Here is a 19,793-nt window from a genome sequence, read left to right as displayed (position 1 = left end):
GGGGTTTTCAGGCCAAGGGCAGCTTCTCCTCATAACCAACCTTTCAAGGAAGGGCGAAAGGGCAGATGAAAAAGCAGACAGAGCAACAGACATGGCTCTTGTTTCTCAGCAGCAGACCACATTCCAGTCGTGCAAAGTTTCACCTCCCTGTAGCTTTCCACACACAAATTCACCCATGCAGGCAAGCAAGAGGGAGTTCAAGGACACACGCCTACCAGGGCAAAAGCACTTGGGGATGGTGTGGAAAAGGACAAGTGAGGGGAATGGCCTGGGATGAATTTTTAGGGAGAGACAGAGAAGCCTGGAAGGCCAAATTCAGCCCCTAGGCCCAAGTTCACCACTCCCTGCCATAAGTATATTTTGCATATCAAGAAAAAAACAAAACATGTAGGAATAAAAATATTATGTAGGCAACCATACTATGCCACACTGATGCACTCTGCATTCAGATTCATTTAAACGACAAAACATATTTTAAAGCATTAGCCATTAAATGAAAATAGAGCTACACAGATTCATTTTCATTCCACTACGCCACTATTTTCGAAGCGATGCAGTTGGGCCACAGTTAACATTTTCTTATAAGAACAGAGCACAAGATGTCAAAAGAGAGAAAAGCAGAATGAGGATTTGCTTGGGAAAGCTTTCCCAAGAGTTTCAAATTTTTACATAGGAAATCAATTTGCATCACCGATAATATTGTTCAAATCAGATGACACTGTGTGGTTAGGAGGTAATTTACTTTGCTGCCGAAGCAATTTGATAGTTGTTCTGATTTGTGATTTTCATTTTGTTTGTTAATGAAAAAAATTAATGAGCAATGTTACTGGAAGTAGAACTCGAAGCCACAGCATTATTAAACATGTTTTCAATATATTGTACATTATGTTGATTGCACCGCCAGAGTCTGAACTTTTGCAGCGCAAACACCAGTCAATCAATCTGATGTGGAATTTGCAGGGAGGACTTTTGGCACTTACCTTTGCACTGATTTGTGTTTTTGTCTAGAATTGCTTTTGTGGATACAATTTTCCCATACCTGAAAAACAAAAGTAGGGGGGGGGCGGGGAGAGAAATAGGGATGTTCATTTTATTGTTGTTTAAAACCTGATCCAGTTGTCAAGCATACTTAAAAGAAAAGGAGACTTAAGTGCTCCTGAAAAGTGCAGCACAAACAATATTGTATGGTAATGTCCTGCATGCTGTATTTGCATTTCTCACCTGACCTTCAAAAGCTACCCTTACAAAGGTGGTTAATTTTCTATGCTTGCACTTTGATAATCAACAAAGAGACCAATTACAGTGGCAGATTTGGGGGATGTCAAGGCAAACAAATCCCCCTTCGGATCTTGAAATATGGGTCCCCCCAACAAAATTCAAAATTCGGCTTTGTAATTCGGAATTTATGTGATGTGATTTAATTGGCCGGTTAATAAAAATGATTTAAAAAAAAAACACAAAAAAACAAAGATGTTTTTTTCCTGAGTGTTGATTAGATCAGGCTAAACCTGTGTTTTTTCCCTTGGTTAAATGAGATGAATGGGTGATTTTCCAAGACACAGAATGGACCACTCTCTGAAATTGGCAATGCCAGAGTGGAACATATGGGAGACTTTCAGCAGCCAGCCCAAGGGGATGCCTGTTTTCAGAACACACCGCATTGATTTGTGTGCAATTGCGCATGGAGGGATTTTTAGATTTTTGGGGTGGAAATGGTGACTAAGGGAAGAGAACATTATGGAGGTTTGTAAAATTATGACTGGTGTGAATGGAGGGAATTTTTTCTCCCTCTCGAAATATGAGAACTTGGAAGGCCGCCAGATTGCATTTATTTCTTGACTTAGCACCATGCCATTGCCACAAAAGCTGTGCTAAGAAAGATACAATCAAAAATCACCATTGAAAGAAAATTAAAAGCTATTTCTAAAAATCAATAAGTCTAAAAATGCACTTGAAACCAAATAACTGCGTACCATAAAATTAAATCAAGAAACCTTCAGCCAATACTAAATGCCCTCCCAGTTTTTAAATAGACACTGAAATACAAAGAAAGAAGTGGCCGGACACAATTCTGATAGAACTGAAAGCTGGAATTCCACAAAAAGGGCTTATATTTTTTTCTTCTTCTGGAAGAGGCTGTCTGGGGCTGATGGGAGTTGGAGTCCAGCAACATCTGGGAGGGGACCACATTGTCCACTCCTGCCCCAAACCATGTAGCAACTCAAAGGTCATTGTCAGCACTCTGAATTGTGTCTGGAAGCCAGTAGGGAGCCAGAATAAGTCCTGTCCTGGTCAAAAGGCAAGTTGCAGGATTCTGCATTAGCAAAACCTTCCAAAGCATAATGATGCCCAATCTTTGTTCTGTGTGTAAAAGCTCTTCGTACAGTGTATATGATAATGTATTCATAGAATGTGGCTGTTAGCTTAATCTTCAGTGGCATCTCGCCGGAAGCAGCAGCAGCAGCTGTGCGGCCCTGGAAGTGGCTGGTAGTAGAGTACCAGCAAAGGCAATGCATTGTGGGATTTCACCACACAAGATGGCTGCTTCAGTCCTTCTCCTGGGCAAGGCTGACCCTGCCCTCAGGGATACCCAGCACACAGGTTAGGAGAGACATTGGCCAACAGGTGGGCTGCCCACTAATAGGATCCTTGCTCTGTCCTGTGCAAAATCCTGATATTCTGCAACCAATAAAGTTGTGGTCATGTTTAACCTACACATGCCCCATCCTGTTCATTGCTCCAGGTCAACAGGCCTTACACACCTGGTGCCCAAGGAAGTATTCATAGCAGTACTTATTGTCCATAGCAATAAAACACTTAAATGTCAATGCAACGGTGTAGCCGAATCAATTGGACATACTGTACTTTTTGTTCCATAATGTGCACCTGACCATAAGACGCACCTAGTTTTTAGAGGAGGAAAACAAGGGGGGAATATTCTGAATCAAATGTTGTAGGAGAGGAGTTTTAAGTGGGGAGGGAAGGAAAACCCTGGAGGGGCAAGCGGCATGTGTGGGGTGTGTAGAGAAGGAGGTGGCTAACAATGCAGGAGAGGGGGTTAAGGGGAGGGAGGAAAGTGTAGGGAGTGGGGAGTGGGGTCCGGAGGGAGCACACTCCCCACCAACAGGCAGTCACAGTCTGCCTGCACGCGTGACGCTGGGGTGCGGGGCACATCCCCCCCCCCAGACAAGCCACAGCTGTCTGAACATCGTTCCCTCTGTCTAACCTTTTGCGGTCTCAGTAGTCTGCGGTGTCCTGTCTGTAACCTTTGTCCCTGAGACCTTTTGTCTCCTTCGTCATACACTGTGCAAGGGGAAAATGACGCGGTGGAAACAGGTGCCAAAATAACTTTGTACCACCCCACGATCTTGGGAACGAAGATGTGTAAAGGTCACAGCCCAAAATGTATCTGCCTGGTTTGCATGTTTGTCTCAATAAAAGGAGGCTCCACAGGGCTAGCCGGCAGCTTGCATGCAGCTCAGCTGTGCGCAGCTCACCTAATGATCAACCCCCAGTCTTGTGCCTTCACTTCAGAAAGGAAGGCAAAAGTTCTCCCCACCACCACCCAAGCCAGCTCGCGCGCTCTCTCTCTCTCTCTCTTTCTCCCACCTGCATGTTTTCCGGCTGCCTATGCGTCCCTGGCATGCTTTCCTGGACGCTGCAGCAGCACTGGAGCATGAAGAGGAGGAGGAGGCGGCGGCGGCAGCCATCGGTTGCGCTCCTAGCCGCCGGAAATTGATCTGCGTGGGCTGGAGCCTGTGTACAGTGCAGCTAGGAAGGAATTAGCACGAAGGACACGGTCCTTTCCCCTCTGCTTGCCATGAAGGCAGGGGATTTCCCTGCTCCTTGTTGCGTTTGTCTGCCACCAGTCTCCTTGCTCAGCGCGTCTGCTTGCTGCGAGGTGACGCTGCCGCGGCCGGCGCTGAGCAACGGAAGGGGAAAGGATTGTGTCCCGCTGCTCATTCCTTCCTAGCCGCGTCACCTCGCAGCAAGCAGACGCGCTGAACAAGGGGAACGGGCCACCACTGGCCCGATCCGAGTAAACACAGCAACCGAAAACACAAGAGGGTGGGCAGTAAGACCCTGAGGCAGAGGGCAGGAAAGGAATTCACTGCAGCTGTGCGCTCCCTGCCAGAAAGGGACAAGAACAAAAGGAGGGGAGCAGAGGCTGACTTTAACCGCCCAGTTAAAACCGTAGGCGGCAGGGAGCGCAAAACAAAATAGGAGTCACAACTGAATCCTTAGGAAGGCGCTACAATAATTAGGCAAGGGGAACAGGGCTGGTGAACAGACGGTAGCCTTGGGATGCCATACAGCGATCGAGGGGATCCACACACAAGGACACTCAAACGCCCCCTTTAACCATGCGCTCTCCTGTGCAGCAACATGACTCACACGCCTCTACACACACACTAAAATATGCCCGATATAGGAACCCCAACAGCCTCCTCTCTACAGCCTTCCCTCCTCCGTGACACACAATCTGATTTTTGCCCTTGCACTCGGGCGATTCAGCTCCAGGGACCGCACATTCGCTCCATAAGACGCACAGACATTTCCCCTTACTTTTTAGGAGGAAAAAAATGTGTCTTATGGAGCGAAAAATAAGACAAGCTTTTCCTAAATAAAAGTTAATAATTAATTGCAGCATCCAAGACCCCAAGTTCTGATAATTGGTCATAAATGGAACAATAACATCTGATAACCAATTTTTCTTGCTTAGATGTCTGGCGCTGTAATTTGTCTTTGGGGATATGGCTCTTCTCATCATTGCAAGCGATGCAATTTTAATTCTTGTCACGCGGGGATACCGAAAGGGCATTACACAATGGGAATCTACATGCAAATAGCATGGAATGGCATAATGCATAACAGAGCTGGCCTGCTAATTTTTAATACTAACCATGGTTTGTTTGTTTGTTTGTTCTTTTTTTTAAAAACACCTCTGAGACTAACAATATTTAACTCTGTATTCTCGTATCACCGTGTTTGTGTGTGCACATGTGCAGATTTTTAGTTTGGAATTTCACAGACTTCCAGTCAAGTCCATAAACCTCAATAGGTCTGTTCTGAGTAGGAGTAGAGTTGAATGCCAGCCTCTCTCTCTTGACTTTCATTCACTGTCACCGACAGGAAGCTCCTGCACCCAACCAGAAGCCGTGGAAGCCCCGTCGGATGTTCGGCTTCCAAAAGAACGTTCGAAAACCGGAGCAGTCACTTCCGGGTTTCGATCATTCAGGAGCCAAAATGTTCAAGAACTAAGCTGTTCGAAAACCAAGGTATTTAGAAGTTGTCAAGGCCAATGGCTAGCACAATAAATTTGCTGTTGATATTTTAAGAATTCTTGATTTCTAAGTTGTTAATTTAAGATTTTGCATGGTTTATTTTATTATAATATTATACAAGCAACCACCCAATTGCATGGGAGTTACGTTCCATGCCATCACATGCAACAGTTGAGTGTATATAAGCTCATTATGCCTTGTCCTCGTCATGCCCACGCCTCTGCCCTGATCTGGCCACTTCTGAGTCACTGTGATACACATATGTGCAGTCGTGCATCAACTGAACACATGTAAATGTTGCCTGTATTTCACTTCCATAATCTATTGGTAATTCACAAAACTCTTTTGTCCAGAAAATAATGTTGCTAAAATATGCACCAAGACGTAGGAGTTGCATTATCTTAAATAATTATCTACAATAATTATAAAAACCAATCCATCCTTGCCCTGATATTTCACATTAAAAGTTAATATATGGAACAAGGCTTACTGAAGCAATATTCCTCAGCCAACAAAGTTTGATTGATGTCTTGTTCAGAAATGTCATGGGGGAACGTGGTTGTTGTTTTTTAATCTGGTTATGCTACTGATACAGGAGTAATTAGATTTCCAAGGCCTCCAACAAGTTAAGCAATTTGGAAGTAAAAATAAAAGGCAAATGCCTTGGCAAATAAGCACAGAAATATGTACTGGTTACATGTGAAAGGAGAATAATATGCTGCAATAATTACCAGTAAGAAGATTGCAACATAATCTTGTTATAATAGGAAGCAATGCGGCAACATACACAATTCCACCCTACCCCCTTTAAATAGCTGAGTGAATGATTCTGAGCTCAGACCATAATTTGGGATGCACACATAGAGTATTCACAGAAGATCTGTTTTAAGATAATTATTGGTAATTAGAAAATATGTGGGTTTTCTCATTAAATTCAAGACTGCTTTGGAGCAAGTGCTTGGAGATTACTGCTCAAGTTTTCATTCCCACCTTATCATAAAGACTTAGACAGCAGATGGAAGAGAAGATCATAGGGTCTGCATTTCAAAGCAAGGCAAACCTATTCTGCTTTCTTGGACCATGGAGTCAATCAGATCCCATACGTCTCTGAATTTTGTAAGCCAGTTTGGTTTCAAATAAGTATGCACAAAAAAATGTATTTTAGGGAAACTGCATTGGAAAGCATACAAAAAAAGTGTTTTAGAAGTCGTACCAGTGAAGGCAGTTTGTACACATTTTATAATTTAGATTAAGTTCTTTCACATCTTTTAAAGTCATTAAAGGGTCTAGACCTTAAACTGACTGTATGCAAGACTGAAATTAAACAGAAATAGGGTAATCTGCCCTTTCTTAGTCAGAGCAGACTAAAGTGCATCCCTATTTCCCATTATTTTAACGTCCTGTAATATTTGCTTTTGAAAGAGTTAGTATGCATAATTCTCTCTGGATTCAGCATACTAAATTCCTATTGAGATCAATGGGAACCAAATGCTTAACTCTGTTTCTAAATTTCACTGACTTCCCAGAATTATTTTCAGTTACTATGCCAATGCCAAGTGGTTTTCATGACTGTGTTGTAATTTAACTTGATTGGTAATTTAACCTGTGGTCTCCTGTGTCTTTTCACTGGATATTCCTAAAGCTTAGTTCTACAAACTATCTGAAGAAGTGTGCATGCACACGAAAGCTCATACCAAGAACTGACTTAGTTGGTCTTTAAGGTGCTACTGGAAGGAATTTGTTTTGTTTCTACAAACTAGTTAACTAGAGAATTATTCCAAATGACTCAGGTACTTGGGACAAAAGTGAAACACACTGTCTTAAATTCACTTACTTTACTCCTTTGCAGGTATAGTCATGGCTTCTTTTCATCTGGAACTCACTGGAACAGAGTTCCACCACCTCTTTGCACCGTACTGGCAACTGTATAGTGGCACAACGCCCAGAACTCAACAACTTTGCCCCCCGCCCTCAGTTCACCAATTTAGGGTTGTCTGTCAAAAAAAGAGTGGGAATTCCTGCACCTCTTTTTCTAGAAAAAAAAGCACTGGATATAGCTGCCTGTCACTATGGTGATTTGATGCAGTACTCACAGTCATTAACCAAGGCTATAATCCTGCACTCAGTTCAGCTGCTTAAATCTCACCCACTTCAATTAGCTTCAACCAATCTAAATGGGTCCCACGTTGCAGTTTAGGACAATATTCAAGAGAGAATGTGTTTCAAAATGGAAATAAAGGGCAAAGTAGCTCCAGAATTTCTCCCAAAATATGCCTGCCAGCTGTCAGATCTCCACTGAAATATGTTGTTGTTTGTTTTATTGTATTTTTAAGGTTTAGATACTAGTCTTTGTCAAAATAGGGTAGAACTTAACAAAGGGGCAATAGCCAACGGAACACATCTGCTAACACAAGGACTTGCAGCTGTGCAAAGGAAATCCCCTCCCCTCTCCCTGTGCAACCCCTAAATCTGTTCCCCTACCCTAATCCTCTGGAACAGGTTTACGGGGCACACACACAGGGAAGGGAAGAGGATAGAGAAATTTCACTGCACATCTGAAAGTCCCCGAGCTATTGGAACTGGTTGGTTGGACACCTCTCAATATGATATAAATAAATAAATAAATAACACCTATACAATACAAATACAACTAAAACAAAACCATGTAAAAGCAATTCAAATAAATCATGTCCTCCTCCCAGAGAGCACGTGTTGTGGTGAGATCACCAAGACTGACTTCACTGCTGTTGTGGGTGGGAGCGATTGGAGAGCCACAACAACCCGATTGGCGGTCCCTCGGTTGCTGGCGTAAATCTGGCCAATGGGATCATTTCATGTCTTAACCGAGGGACCCATATATACCGCTGCACGTTGCGTTGAGCTTCCTCTTTTTCGCCTCATGCACTGGAAAAAAAACCCTCCCTCTATTTAGGGTTCATTATGACCTTGCTATGCCGTCGTGGGTCATCTGTTCTTGGGACAGGGGCCCGGTAGGAATTTTCCCATTTGGCTGATTGGCTGGTGCCACTTGGGTTTCACCTGCTGCGTAGCAAATCGTCACAACTTTGTAAGGCTTGGCGGTTAGGCATTGGTTCAATGGTGGTGGAGGGGATGTGGTGAGGCTGTGCCTGCCCCTCCAATGCTAGGGAATTCCGTTAAAGGAATCCAGGGGCTCGCCTTGCTTTTGTCTGATCCCCTTCCAGGGATTAAGGCCACGCCAGAGCCCCTGGGAGCATTTGGGGTGAGCTTGAGTCTGAACCTGGTCCAATTCTCCCCAAGGATGTTTTCCCAGAGTCCAGGCGTCAGTGCTGCCCCGCTGAGCTCAGGTGCAGCTAGCCGGGAACCAATGCCTAAGCAAACCACTCACGATCTGTAATCAATAAAGTTGTGGCCAAAATTATGCCAGTAACCTTAAACTAAATTCCGTGTCAATTGTGTCTTTATTTATTGGGGGAGGTCTTGGGATCTTGACAAGCAATAAGCCAAACATGGTAACATAACTGTACATAATTCATAATGAGCAAGGCATACCAGGCAGCATATCAAATCATACCCAAATAATAAACGCCACAACTTAGCCCCTGCAAAATTGCTCATAACGGAAGTGAATGTCTCAGGTGCAACTATAAAACACAACGCAGCAGTCTTCCGAAAAATAAGGAAGAAATCAGTAGCGGAACACTTCTCAGTGTACAAAACTAGCCGTTAATCCCACCCACCCCCGTACCCAAAGAAAATGGCAAACGCTTCTAACTCTCAACTTGGGAACTAGCTTTTCCTTTCTCTCTCACCCTGTGAAATGCCTGCCTCTCGCTTAAGATTGTCCCACCATCTATCTGCTACTGTCCATCACCTGCTATAACGACAATCGCTTTGTGAAACATAAAAGCTTTACAAATTTGCAGATGAATCTGCCCACTCAGTTGGCAGAATTGGCACTTGGCCAAGTACCACATAAATACCCACACCATGTCCGGAAGAACTCAGCCGTTTAGTGTGGCAGCAATGAAACTTTGGAACTCCTTGCCTCTTGATATCACTGTATTCTTTTTGTCGCCTGCTAAACATATTCTTATTTAGACAAGCTTAGCAAGGTGTTTAGACGTTTGTATGAGTTTTTGTTTGTTTTAGCCTGTTCTACTGCGGTTTTAACCTTCTGTATGTTTTCAACTGGAGTTCTAAATTTTTTAAGCAACAAATTTATTGTTTTTGTAAGCTTTGATTCTTTGATTATCAAGCAGTATATAAATTTTAGGAGCTAAATAAATAAATATAATAAAACAGTGGCTTTGCATTTCAAACCCCTATTTTTCTACTTACATGTTTTTCATTATTTTTGTGTCCCTTTAAAAAAAAAAAAAATCACCAAAACTCCAATATGTGATTATTAACAAATGAAGCTACTTTTTTTTTTTTTTAAGTAAAAGGCTAATAAACCCACCTTTTCTCAATGAGCTCAAGATGACTATACCATTGCATAACTTGGGCTATAATGCAGTGCCTATCTACCTAGAAATAGATTCCATTGAAAGCTATTAGAATCACAGAATCATAGAATAATTGTTCAGTTGGAAGGGACCCCAAGGGTCATGCAGGAATTTTTTGCCCATCGTGGGGCTCAAACCCACAACCCTGAGAATAAGAGTCTCATGCTCTCATAAGAGTCTCGACTGAGCTATTAGATTTACTTCTGAGAAGACGTGTATAGTGGGACGCAGGTGGCGCTGTGGGTTAAACCACAGAGCCTAGGTACCGCTCCGGCGGGAACGTAAACAGTGTTTCCGTGTGCCAATAAAGCGAGATGAGCGCCACAACCCCAGAGTCGGCCACGACTGGACCTAATGGTCAGGGGTCACTTTACCTTTACTTGACATGTATAGGATTATGCTGTCAAAATATAAACATCAAGAGACAACATTACAAGGCACATTTAAAAAATATTTTTTAAAAAAAAAATAGCATGTGTGTTTGTGTTTGTGTGTGTGTGTGTGTGTGTGTGTGTGTGTGTGTGTGTGTGTGTACCTGTGTTTACATGTGTACACCCAGTGACTTAAAGCCCTACCATGGGGAGAAGTGGGGGCAGAGAGAATCACTAGAGGATGTTTTCTGGAATTCAGAGAGAGAGAACATGTTGTTCACAATTATAAAAGTTCTGAACAGCAGGTCATTCATCCAGTTACTGCTCCCCCCCCCCCCAAGTGAACAGACTTAGAATACTAAACATTCCTGCAGGTATACAAATCTTGGGACACCAGGATCCAGATCAGATGATAAACTTCACCCAGTCTGTGGGAAGGATAGCAAGTGCTCAAAATACAGTAGTATTTCAGCCACATGCAGTTTTTGCCAAAAATGAACCAATAATCTAGCAACAGCTTCAGGCTGCAATCCTATACCCATTTAACCTCTGAGTAAGCTGCATTAATGGGACTTACTTCTGAGTAAGCATGTGTAGGATCACACAGTGTTTAATCTAAGATGACGACTCATTCTGCATTTTATATGGCTTTTTCATTCAATCCATTAGTCTCCCCTTCACTTTTTAAAACATATAGTGCTTCTGGGTAGAAAAACAGAATAACATAAAACTCCATTTTTCAGAGAGAGAGAGAGAGAGAGAAAAGATGAAAGTCTTCTACCACCAGGGACTGTCAACAAACAAATCACTGCAAGTTAAGCATTTTATAGAGTTCACGCAGCGTGTGCAAAAATCACAAGTGAGCCTAGAAACTTCTTTTCATTATTTACAAATTATGGATGTCTACTTGTCTGGGCTTTCTAAAGTAATAATTATTTGTGAAATTCTAATACCAGTGCTTTTCCAGATGAGCTTATTCCTTTCAGAAATTATTTATAGGAACTGTATCAGAGGAAGCTTTCGGCTCATTAAATATTTCTATTCACTCTATTTTCAAGGGGGATATATCAAGTTTTATTCATTTCAAAAGGGTGTATTTAACACCTCAAAGAGGAAACTCAAACACATTTTTCTCTGATGCAATTATTTCAGCCGAAACAAATAAAACAACCATAACGTAATTGCGTTTTATAGTAACAAAATCCTGCAGTCTGTAGGCTACCCATTGCTTTTTAAAAAATAAAAAAATAAAAATGGTATTTGTTGGTTCCACATTTCTCCTTGACTGAGAACTAATTTACACTTTTTTAAAAAAATGGTTGTCTCTGTGAGGTAATTTTGCCACATTCATTTAGTGTGGTGATTTCATACTGAACAAATGCATCTTTGCTGTATTTTGGTCCTTTTTTGAACTCCATGAGCTATTAAAGGCTAAGTTAATAATAGTAATAATTTTTATTGTTTATACCCCACCCATCTGGATGGGTTGTCCCAGCCACTCTAGGCAGCTATATATAAGATTTCTTAGTTTACAAAAATATGTGCATTGTCTCTTTCTCAAGTTGTGTTTTCTACTGATCAGTTTCACTTATTGTGAGACTTTAGTATTGCATACAATGTTAGGTTAAGAGAGGGAAAGAGGGGGAAATGGTGAGTGGGGTGGGGTGGCAATGCTTCTATTCTAGTTAGTGTTATGTGTAGGGTTTTCTGTCAGCGTCTCTTGTGTGGGTTCTCTTACTATTTGCTTGTTGTATTTCCTTGGGGGTGAGAGAGGTTGGGGTGACCTAGGATGTGGTTGGTTGTCTTTGGTTGGCTATAGTGAGATTTGTTTTTGTGTGTGAGCGGGGTATGTGTGTGTTTTTGGACCAGGTTAGCCATATTGATTCTTGTTGTTGTGTTGTTGGGCTGTGTATGTGATAAAGGGGAACCATACCAGGGTGAAGGCGTCTTCTCCTATGGGTTTTTCTAATAAGGCTGTTTCCCATACTATTTGATGCCACTGGTCCATGCTTACTCCTGACCAGTCTCTCCTGTGTCTGGCTATGATGCTTCTGGCTGCTGAGAATAGGTGGGTTATGAAAAGTTGGGCTCTGATATCTTAAATACCAGCTCTTGCTGAGGGCACTTCCAGCAACAACCTATGGTGGGTCTTAAGAATATGGCACACTCCTAATTAACTGTGCCAGAATGCAATGCACCCACACCAAATAGTTTCTCCTTTTCCGGATCTGGATCCAAAATACTGAACTGAAATCTACATTGCTCCACGCAAATGAATATCCAGCTGGACATATGTGAATCAGCTTTCTTCAAGGGGCCTTCAGCACACCTCCGCACACTACAGCAAAGCCAAGGATAGAATTTCGGTCCTGCACGCTATAATTTCCTGTCTTTCGCTAATCTGCACTAGGCCCTAATGTTATAATAATGTCATTTTTGTGTGGGTGTGATTGAATTATCCACAGCATTAAGAGATCTGAGGGGTTACGAGAGCACATACTTCTCAGCACACACAATTACCAAGCAGTATTAAGCCCCATCCGTGCGCCTCCAGTTAGCAGAACTGGGAGACAGCGACGTCATGAGACAAAAGAGCACTTTACAGTTGGCATCCGGCCTGATCCGGCAAGCCCTGTGCATATAAAAGCTCCCAGGGAAGTAAGCAAAAGCCCTCTTCCACAAAGTCCACAGCATTATTGAAAGCAAGCGGCAAATCTTCAACATTCAAAGTGGAACATGTTGACAAGTTGGGTGGCTGCTTCTCTCTTATAGAGGGTCGTGCACGAATTGTAGTCGCTCTGCAGACTTTAATGATAGGAAGAGATTGAAATGTGTCCTATTTCTGGGGAATGTGAAGAAGGCCCACTGAGATTTGAAAAGCGCAGCCTGCCTGTTAGCAAAAATTCTTGCTGCAGAGAATTGCTGCAGGGAAAAAGGGGGGCAAGCAAGAGAAAAATAAAAGAAACAGACCCCCAGCTGTGTTAAAGTAAGCCGGCACCACTTATCTGCCTTAGTTGACTGTGAGGCTTTCACTCACACAATCCATAAGGACCTAACTGAGGAAAAGGGTGGCCTTTATTTTCATTAGTCCAATGGTGTTGTGCTATCATGCAAAGTCATATTTCAGAGCTATGGGAATGCATTTGGGTGAGCCCAAGGCTCACATGTTTCCCCACCTTCCCCCTCTGTGCAAGGTCACAAGATCGGAAGATCAGAAGATTTCACTTCCATAAGGTTTTCCATACGCTGTGGCTACTTGTTTCCTCTAAACTAAGAATGGTGCTTAGGGTTAACTGTTGTTTAAGGAAACGATGTGGGATAATTAATGTAGAAGTTGGTTAGTCTCCCTAAATCACAGTTAAACTAACCACAGTTTCTCTGGTTTTGGACATTAAAAAGTACAGCGGAACCTCAGTTTTTGAACATAATCTGTTCCGGAAGACCGTTCGACTTCCAAAATGTTCAAAAACTGAGGCGCAAAGGGCTGTTGGCAAATTCAATTGAGAAAATTGAAAAACATGCAGTGGAAGTTGTTCAACTTCTGAGGCACGTTCGAAAACCGAAGTATTTACTTCCGGGTTTTAGGCGTTCGGGTTCTGAAACATTCGTGAACAGAGACATTCGAGAACTGAGGTTCCACTGTAACTGGTTATTTCAAAATGGAAGTAAAGGCTTCTAATCTCTTTCTCACAGTCATGTCGGAAGAGAGAAGGCAGAAGAAGAGTCCAGAGCTTTGGACACATAATGCAAAACCTTAGGTTAGTATTATGTATGAACCAGATTAGCGAGTAGAAGGGATGGGCAAATTTGTCCATTTTGATTTCCCTCAGATTCTCATTATTCCAATCTTAAATTCAGTTCACATTTCTGAAGCAATATAACTGCTAGCACATTTGCAAAGCTAATTAGGGTTTGGTATGGTTTCAAATTGGATGGGGGACCGACTGCATGTTGAGATTTCCTGCATTGCAGGAGGTCGGAACTACATGACCCTTGGGATCCATTCCAACTCTATGCTTTGATGACGGTTCTTTCAGTTTGCAATTTAAAAGAACAAAAGTTCTCAGGAAAATTCATTTGCATTTTAAAGTGAATTTCTCCTAAAAGACTTTTTTTTCGCAATTTTGCCTAATATACACATTCTTACAAAGCAAATTTTGCTAATACTTTACCCCATTTTTTGTAGACATGATTTGGCTGCAGAACTGTGCTGCAACATTTGGAGAAGTGCAATTTTTGGGAGTTTTGGTTTGCTTGCTGCTTCGGAAATTGCAAAATATGTAGGTTTGCCTCTAAATGCAACATGACTCCCTCCCCCATCACTGGCGAAGAGCTACATACATGGGTTTCCAATGGGCCCAGATGCCTAACATGCTAATCAATGTCTGGTGCAAATGTAACTCCTCACTTGCTGGCAGGCATCAGAATAATCTATTGATAGGCCACTATATTGAACCTATCACACAAGCAATCACTTAGACATGCAATCAACCAATGTTTTGGAGCAAGCCCCACAAGCATGGTGACCTGGAAACCACCAGAAATATGCCACACTGCAGTGTACTCTAGCCCAACTTAGTACCTTTTTATACATAATGAATTTGGATACCATATGGGCTTAGAGATTAATTAACGTCTCAGGACCGCAATACCTCAAGGACCGCCTCTTTCCATATGAACCTACCCAGACCCTGAGATTATCTTCTGAGGCCCTTCTTTATGTGCCTCCTCCTCGAGAGGTCCAGAGAGTGGCAACATGACAACGGGCCTTCTCTGCTGTGTCTCCCCATCTGTGGAATGCTCTCCCTAGGGAAGTTTGCCTGGCGCCTTCATTACACACCTTTAGACGCCAGGCAAAAACATTCCTTTTTAACCAGGCCTTTGGTTGATCCCATTTACATCCTATGCCCTTTTAAAATGTTTTTTTTGGGGGGGGGCTATTGGGTTGCTCTTTTTATTTTTATTAGGTATTTTGTTATTTTATACTGTATCTTTATTTTATTCTGTGAACTGCCTTGAGACAGCCGGGTAGAGGGTGGTATATAAATTCTCATAATAATAATAATTGTCAGGGAACTGCCATCAGCTCAGAGGCGAGAGGTGGAAGGGCAGTTGTGTTATAGGGAACCTCCAAAAATCTTGCGAAGCAGTTTCTCCTCTGGCGAGGAGGGAAGCCCCGCCTCTAGTGGAGAGGAAGTCGTGGGAGCAAGGGATGCTTGGAAGAGCCTCAACTCTGAGCCTGAGCAAACCGGAGGGGAGGGAAGTACCCCTTTGCCAGCGCCCATTCTGCGCAGTAGGTTTAGGCGAAGGGAAGGGAGGAGAAGGTTGGGGGTCACGTGACTGTTATGCTGGATGATTCTGCTAGCAAGTGAGCCAGACATGAACTTGAGACGCTCTTCACTGTAAATAGTTTGCGCAGATAATAAAGCCTGGAAAAGACAGGTCGGAGTCTTGCCTGTTTGCTCTCGAGCAACCACACCAGTACCTGACTAATAATAATAATAATAGTAATATCAATATCCAAAATATAAGTTTTTGGGTGTGTGTTTAATACAAGGGGTCCTAAAAGAGCCTGTTGCCAGATTTAGGGCACTGGGTAGTATCCTACTTCCACGTGCTGGAGTTCCACTTACAGTGGATATATTTGCAACTACATCACCCACCCACTGGAGTCACCAATATGGAACTTGGTCCTGTGAAAAGGCATCAACGTATGTTCACATACTCCCAGGCCCCCTTGCATTGAGCCAGCCCGATTCTGAATGGCTGCCATTCAGCAGAAGAATGCAAGCCCAGGAGCCAAACGGGGGTCTTTGTTCAAAAGCGGAATGGGCATGCAGCTGCAATAACTGGAAGAATTAACAGCCAGTGGTTTGTTCTTTTTTTAAGGTGTTGCTAGAGCAGCATAAAAATGCTAGGGACCTCCACATAATTAAGAACCCCCCCTCCCCGCCTTGTGTAAAGTGTAATAAAGATGACAGCAACAGACCAAACAATTTCAGGAGAGCTATAAAATATTTATTAGGCCACCTTCCCCTTATTACACAGTACAAGGCCATTGTTTTCAGCTTACTGGAGATGGCAAAAGAGAAATCATACAATAAAATAAAATAAAATATTTGTTTCAGTGCCGGCAATATTTAATAGCCGCATCGTTACAGCCTGCCCTTTTCTTCCACCAGTGAGAATTACAACCACATCTTAAAGAGACCCTTTGTACAATGAGTGAGCAACAGAATTATCCTCTGTGCCCCTGGGTTGTTTTTGTTGTTTTTCCTTTCTATTAATTGCTCTAGTAGCTCAGTGCTATCTATATTCTCTGTTAGAAAGTACTGTGCCTGTGTGATTGTATAAAGAAGCAAAACTGAAAGGTGTTTTCATAATCCCCCCCTCCCAACTCTCCATTTTCATTAGCGTTGTTTCCTAATTGTTAGGCTAAAGCCTGTGGACATACACAAACACAACACCAACAAACACCATTCAATGAAGCTGTGATCTGCACATGTCCAATGACTGTCTCAGATGTACACACCTCAGCTTAACTGCAATCTTAAGTTTTCAAACTAGATGGAAGGTGCAAGTGCTCTGCGAGTGCAGCTTTCTCCCGAATGAATTGCAGAGTGTTTGAGGACTGGGACATTCACAGGGAAACCAAAATGCTTGTTTACAAAGCTATTGTACTACCAACCTTACTGCACGCTTGGGAAACGTGGACCGCTTATGAACACCATCTCCAACTCCTCAAAAGATTCCATCAACGGTGTCTCCGAAAAAATTTACACATCACTTGGGAAGACAAGCAAACTAAAGCCAGTGTACTGAAGAAGCAAAGATCACCAGTGTTGAAGCAATGATTGTTCAACATCAACTTTGTTGAACTGGTCATGTTGTGAGGATGCCTGACTATCATCTTCCAAAGGAACTACTCCATTCCAAACTTAAAAATGGAAAGCCTAATGCTGGTAGTCAACAAAAGAGGTTTAAAGACTCTCTCAAGGCAAATCTAAAAAAAAAATGTAGTATAAACACCGACAACTGGGAAACACTGGCCTGCGAGCGCTCCAATTGGAGAACAGCCTTTACAAAGGTGTCTTGGGCTTTGAAGATGCTTGAGCTCAGGACAAAAGGGAGAAACGTGCTTGGCAAACCCTCACCATGATCAACTCCCACCCGGAAACCTATGTGCCCACTGTGGAAAGATGTGTGGATCCAGAATTGGCCTCTGCAGTGACTTACGGACTCACTGTTAAAACCGTGTTCATGGTAGACAATCTTACTTAGCTACGAGTGATCGCCAAAGAAGAAAGAAGGTTTGAGGGAAAGCATTATCATCAGGGAGTATTTCTCAGGAAACTGTAGAATACATATGGATTGTGGCTAAGGTGTACCCACGATGGAAGTGGGAGTGCACTGGAGCGAGAGTAAACATGGAACATGTGCACAGCGCTCATTGCTAAAGCAGGGAAGAACCTTCCGTGCCAACAAATACCTCTTAAGGAGCATTATAGCTGCCTGCTTTCCAAATATAAATCATACATAAATGCTTCTCAGTCAAATAATTCCAGGAAGTTACCAAATACCTGGAATAAACATTGCTGCGTGTTGCATGGGGCAAAGCTCTTGTTGCTGCTTGTTCAAAACGGCTGGGGGAGAATCTAGCTATTTGGAGTACAATGGCATTTTTGTTTTGTGTACTGATAGCATGGCACTATACTGAAGGCATCAACCCCTTATTCTGTTTCCCCTTGTTAAAAGGGAGGCCATATGCTTAAACTCTGAGTGCTAGCAGAAACCGATGCTCAGAATGTTTGGTTTTTCTGACGTTTCATTATAAATATTATTACTAGTCACGTTATGGCATTAAGATAACATTTCTGAAGAACTGCTCCACATCTTTTCTGCAGAGAGCAGGGAATAAAGATCACTTTCTACTCTGTGACCACCATGGAAATCAAAGGCGAATGCCACATTCTTCTCCTAATGCCTGCGCATTAGTAAATATTGATTGGAATTAGGTCCATGTGTCAAGATGACAAGGGTTCATTTTATTTTATTTTTTTAAGTTGGTTAGGAAGTACAGCTGAAAATCTAGCACAGACCTCATGTTTGTCTCTTGTTCCTGCAAGTGCATTTCACACCAGAAAAGTGCTATAGGCCTGGATTCAACTAGCCCAGCAGGCTAGCAAAAACCAGTGCGAGGGGTCCTGCTAGTGCAACAGGGCTTTTCTTCGTCTCCTCCCTCCCTCCCTCTCTTGCACTCTCTGTATCTCCCCAAATCCACTCTGGAGGTCTACTCCCAGCACAGTACACAAGGAGAGGGGAGGAGGAAATGTTCCACCTGGCAAGAAGAACTGACAGAATAATCAAAAGAGCACACACTTAATCCCTCCCACGGCTCCCTAGTCTGGAACGTGTAGACTGTCATATCTGGGGGATGCTAGCCAATCACAAAGGGCATTCTTCCGCTCCACTCTAGAAATGGCCAAGCAGGTCCACTGAGAACATATGACATGATAGCATGAAGTAAAGTGCTCCTTGGGGAATTATACGTGAGTGGTACCGAGAGATTCGTAAAGTGTGAATTGTAGGTAGGGGCTTTCCAAGCCTCTCCCTCCTGTATGGGAGCAGTGTCCGGGTGGAAATCAATCCAATGTCTGGGAAAATCCAGATATACGGCAGCCCAGATTGGAAGTGCCGCTTTTCCATAATAATAGCTCAAACTAGCAAAACTAAAGAAAGCTCAATAAGTCCCCCTCCCCAAAAAACAAAACAAAAAACAAGACAGCCACAGAGAATAGCGATGAGCAGGGGAAATTGGTGGATGAAAGGGCCAATGCCAAACATTTGGAGATGGGGAGACGTTGGAAGAGGCTAGGCTCAGTCGTGACAGCGGGTGAGCTTGCTATGGAAAAAAATTCTTCCTTTCTTTTTCTTCAGACCTAGTTTTTTTGTTTTTGTTTTGAGGATAAATGGATGTGCCAGGAGCATGTCTGCTATTTTCCAGGAGCTGATTCCTCACCCTGCTCTCATAGACATATTGGACCCAGTTTTTAAATTTATAGATCGCAGAAGGTGGAGGGTGTCTTCTAAAAGGGTAGTCTAAAAAAAATAATAAACTTAGTAAACTGAAAAGGTGGGTCAACATTAGCTCAGCCATTCTCACAGTAGAGAAACTTGTGTGTGTGTGTGTGTGTGTGTGTGTGCGCGCGCACGCACGCACGCACGCATGTGTATGGGGTATATGGTAGACAGGCCATCCCCCCCCCCTCCAAATCTTCCCATGCGTCATCTGCCTGCATTGTATGACTTTCCAAGAGGAGAAGAGGTGGGGAAGATTGCTGAACTCCAGAACACTCAAAAGCACCCAACTTCACTTAACAGTTTGAATCCTCTGCTTATGCTGACCGGCAGAGAGACAACAAGCTACGAAGTTTCATGTTTCATCCTGGAAAGGGGTATAAGAGCAAGCAACCGGGACTCCAGATGGAGACATATGCAGCTGCTATTTGTTCTTTGGCCTGGGTAGGCCATGGGTGCTTTCAGATTCTCAAACATTTACATTAATAATAAGCAAACAGCTCAGGGCCTAATGGACGTATCCAGCAGTGCTGCTACGGTTGATTGGCCAGATGCAGAAAACAGGCTGGGGG

The 19,793-nt window shown here is 43.0% G+C and overlaps 1 protein-coding gene and 1 long non-coding RNA gene across 2 annotated transcripts in view; one reads left to right on the top strand and one right to left on the bottom strand.

The window, feature by feature from the left end:
* The window catches only part of LOC309325843, a 527,996-nt gene that overhangs the window by 33,934 nt on the left and 474,269 nt on the right, over nt 1-19,793 (top strand). The gene's annotated exons all lie outside the window — the stretch shown is intronic.
* Nucleotides 1-19,793, bottom strand: part of RBMS3 (RNA binding motif single stranded interacting protein 3) — a 494,072-nt gene that overhangs the window by 58,135 nt on the left and 416,144 nt on the right. The window contains exon 5 of the mRNA XM_081833889.1: nt 981-1,039. Coding sequence (XP_081690015.1) covers nt 981-1,039 — 59 coding nt within the window. The remainder of the gene's footprint in view (nt 1-980; nt 1,040-19,793) is intronic.

The sequence above is a fragment of the Podarcis erhardii genome, assembly GCF_964252035.2.
Source record: "Podarcis erhardii genome assembly, chromosome: 12".
Lineage (NCBI taxonomy): Eukaryota > Metazoa > Chordata > Lepidosauria > Squamata > Lacertidae > Podarcis > Podarcis erhardii.
The sequence above is the reverse complement of the archived record's forward strand: the minus strand, read 5'-3'. Positions and strand labels throughout refer to the sequence as shown.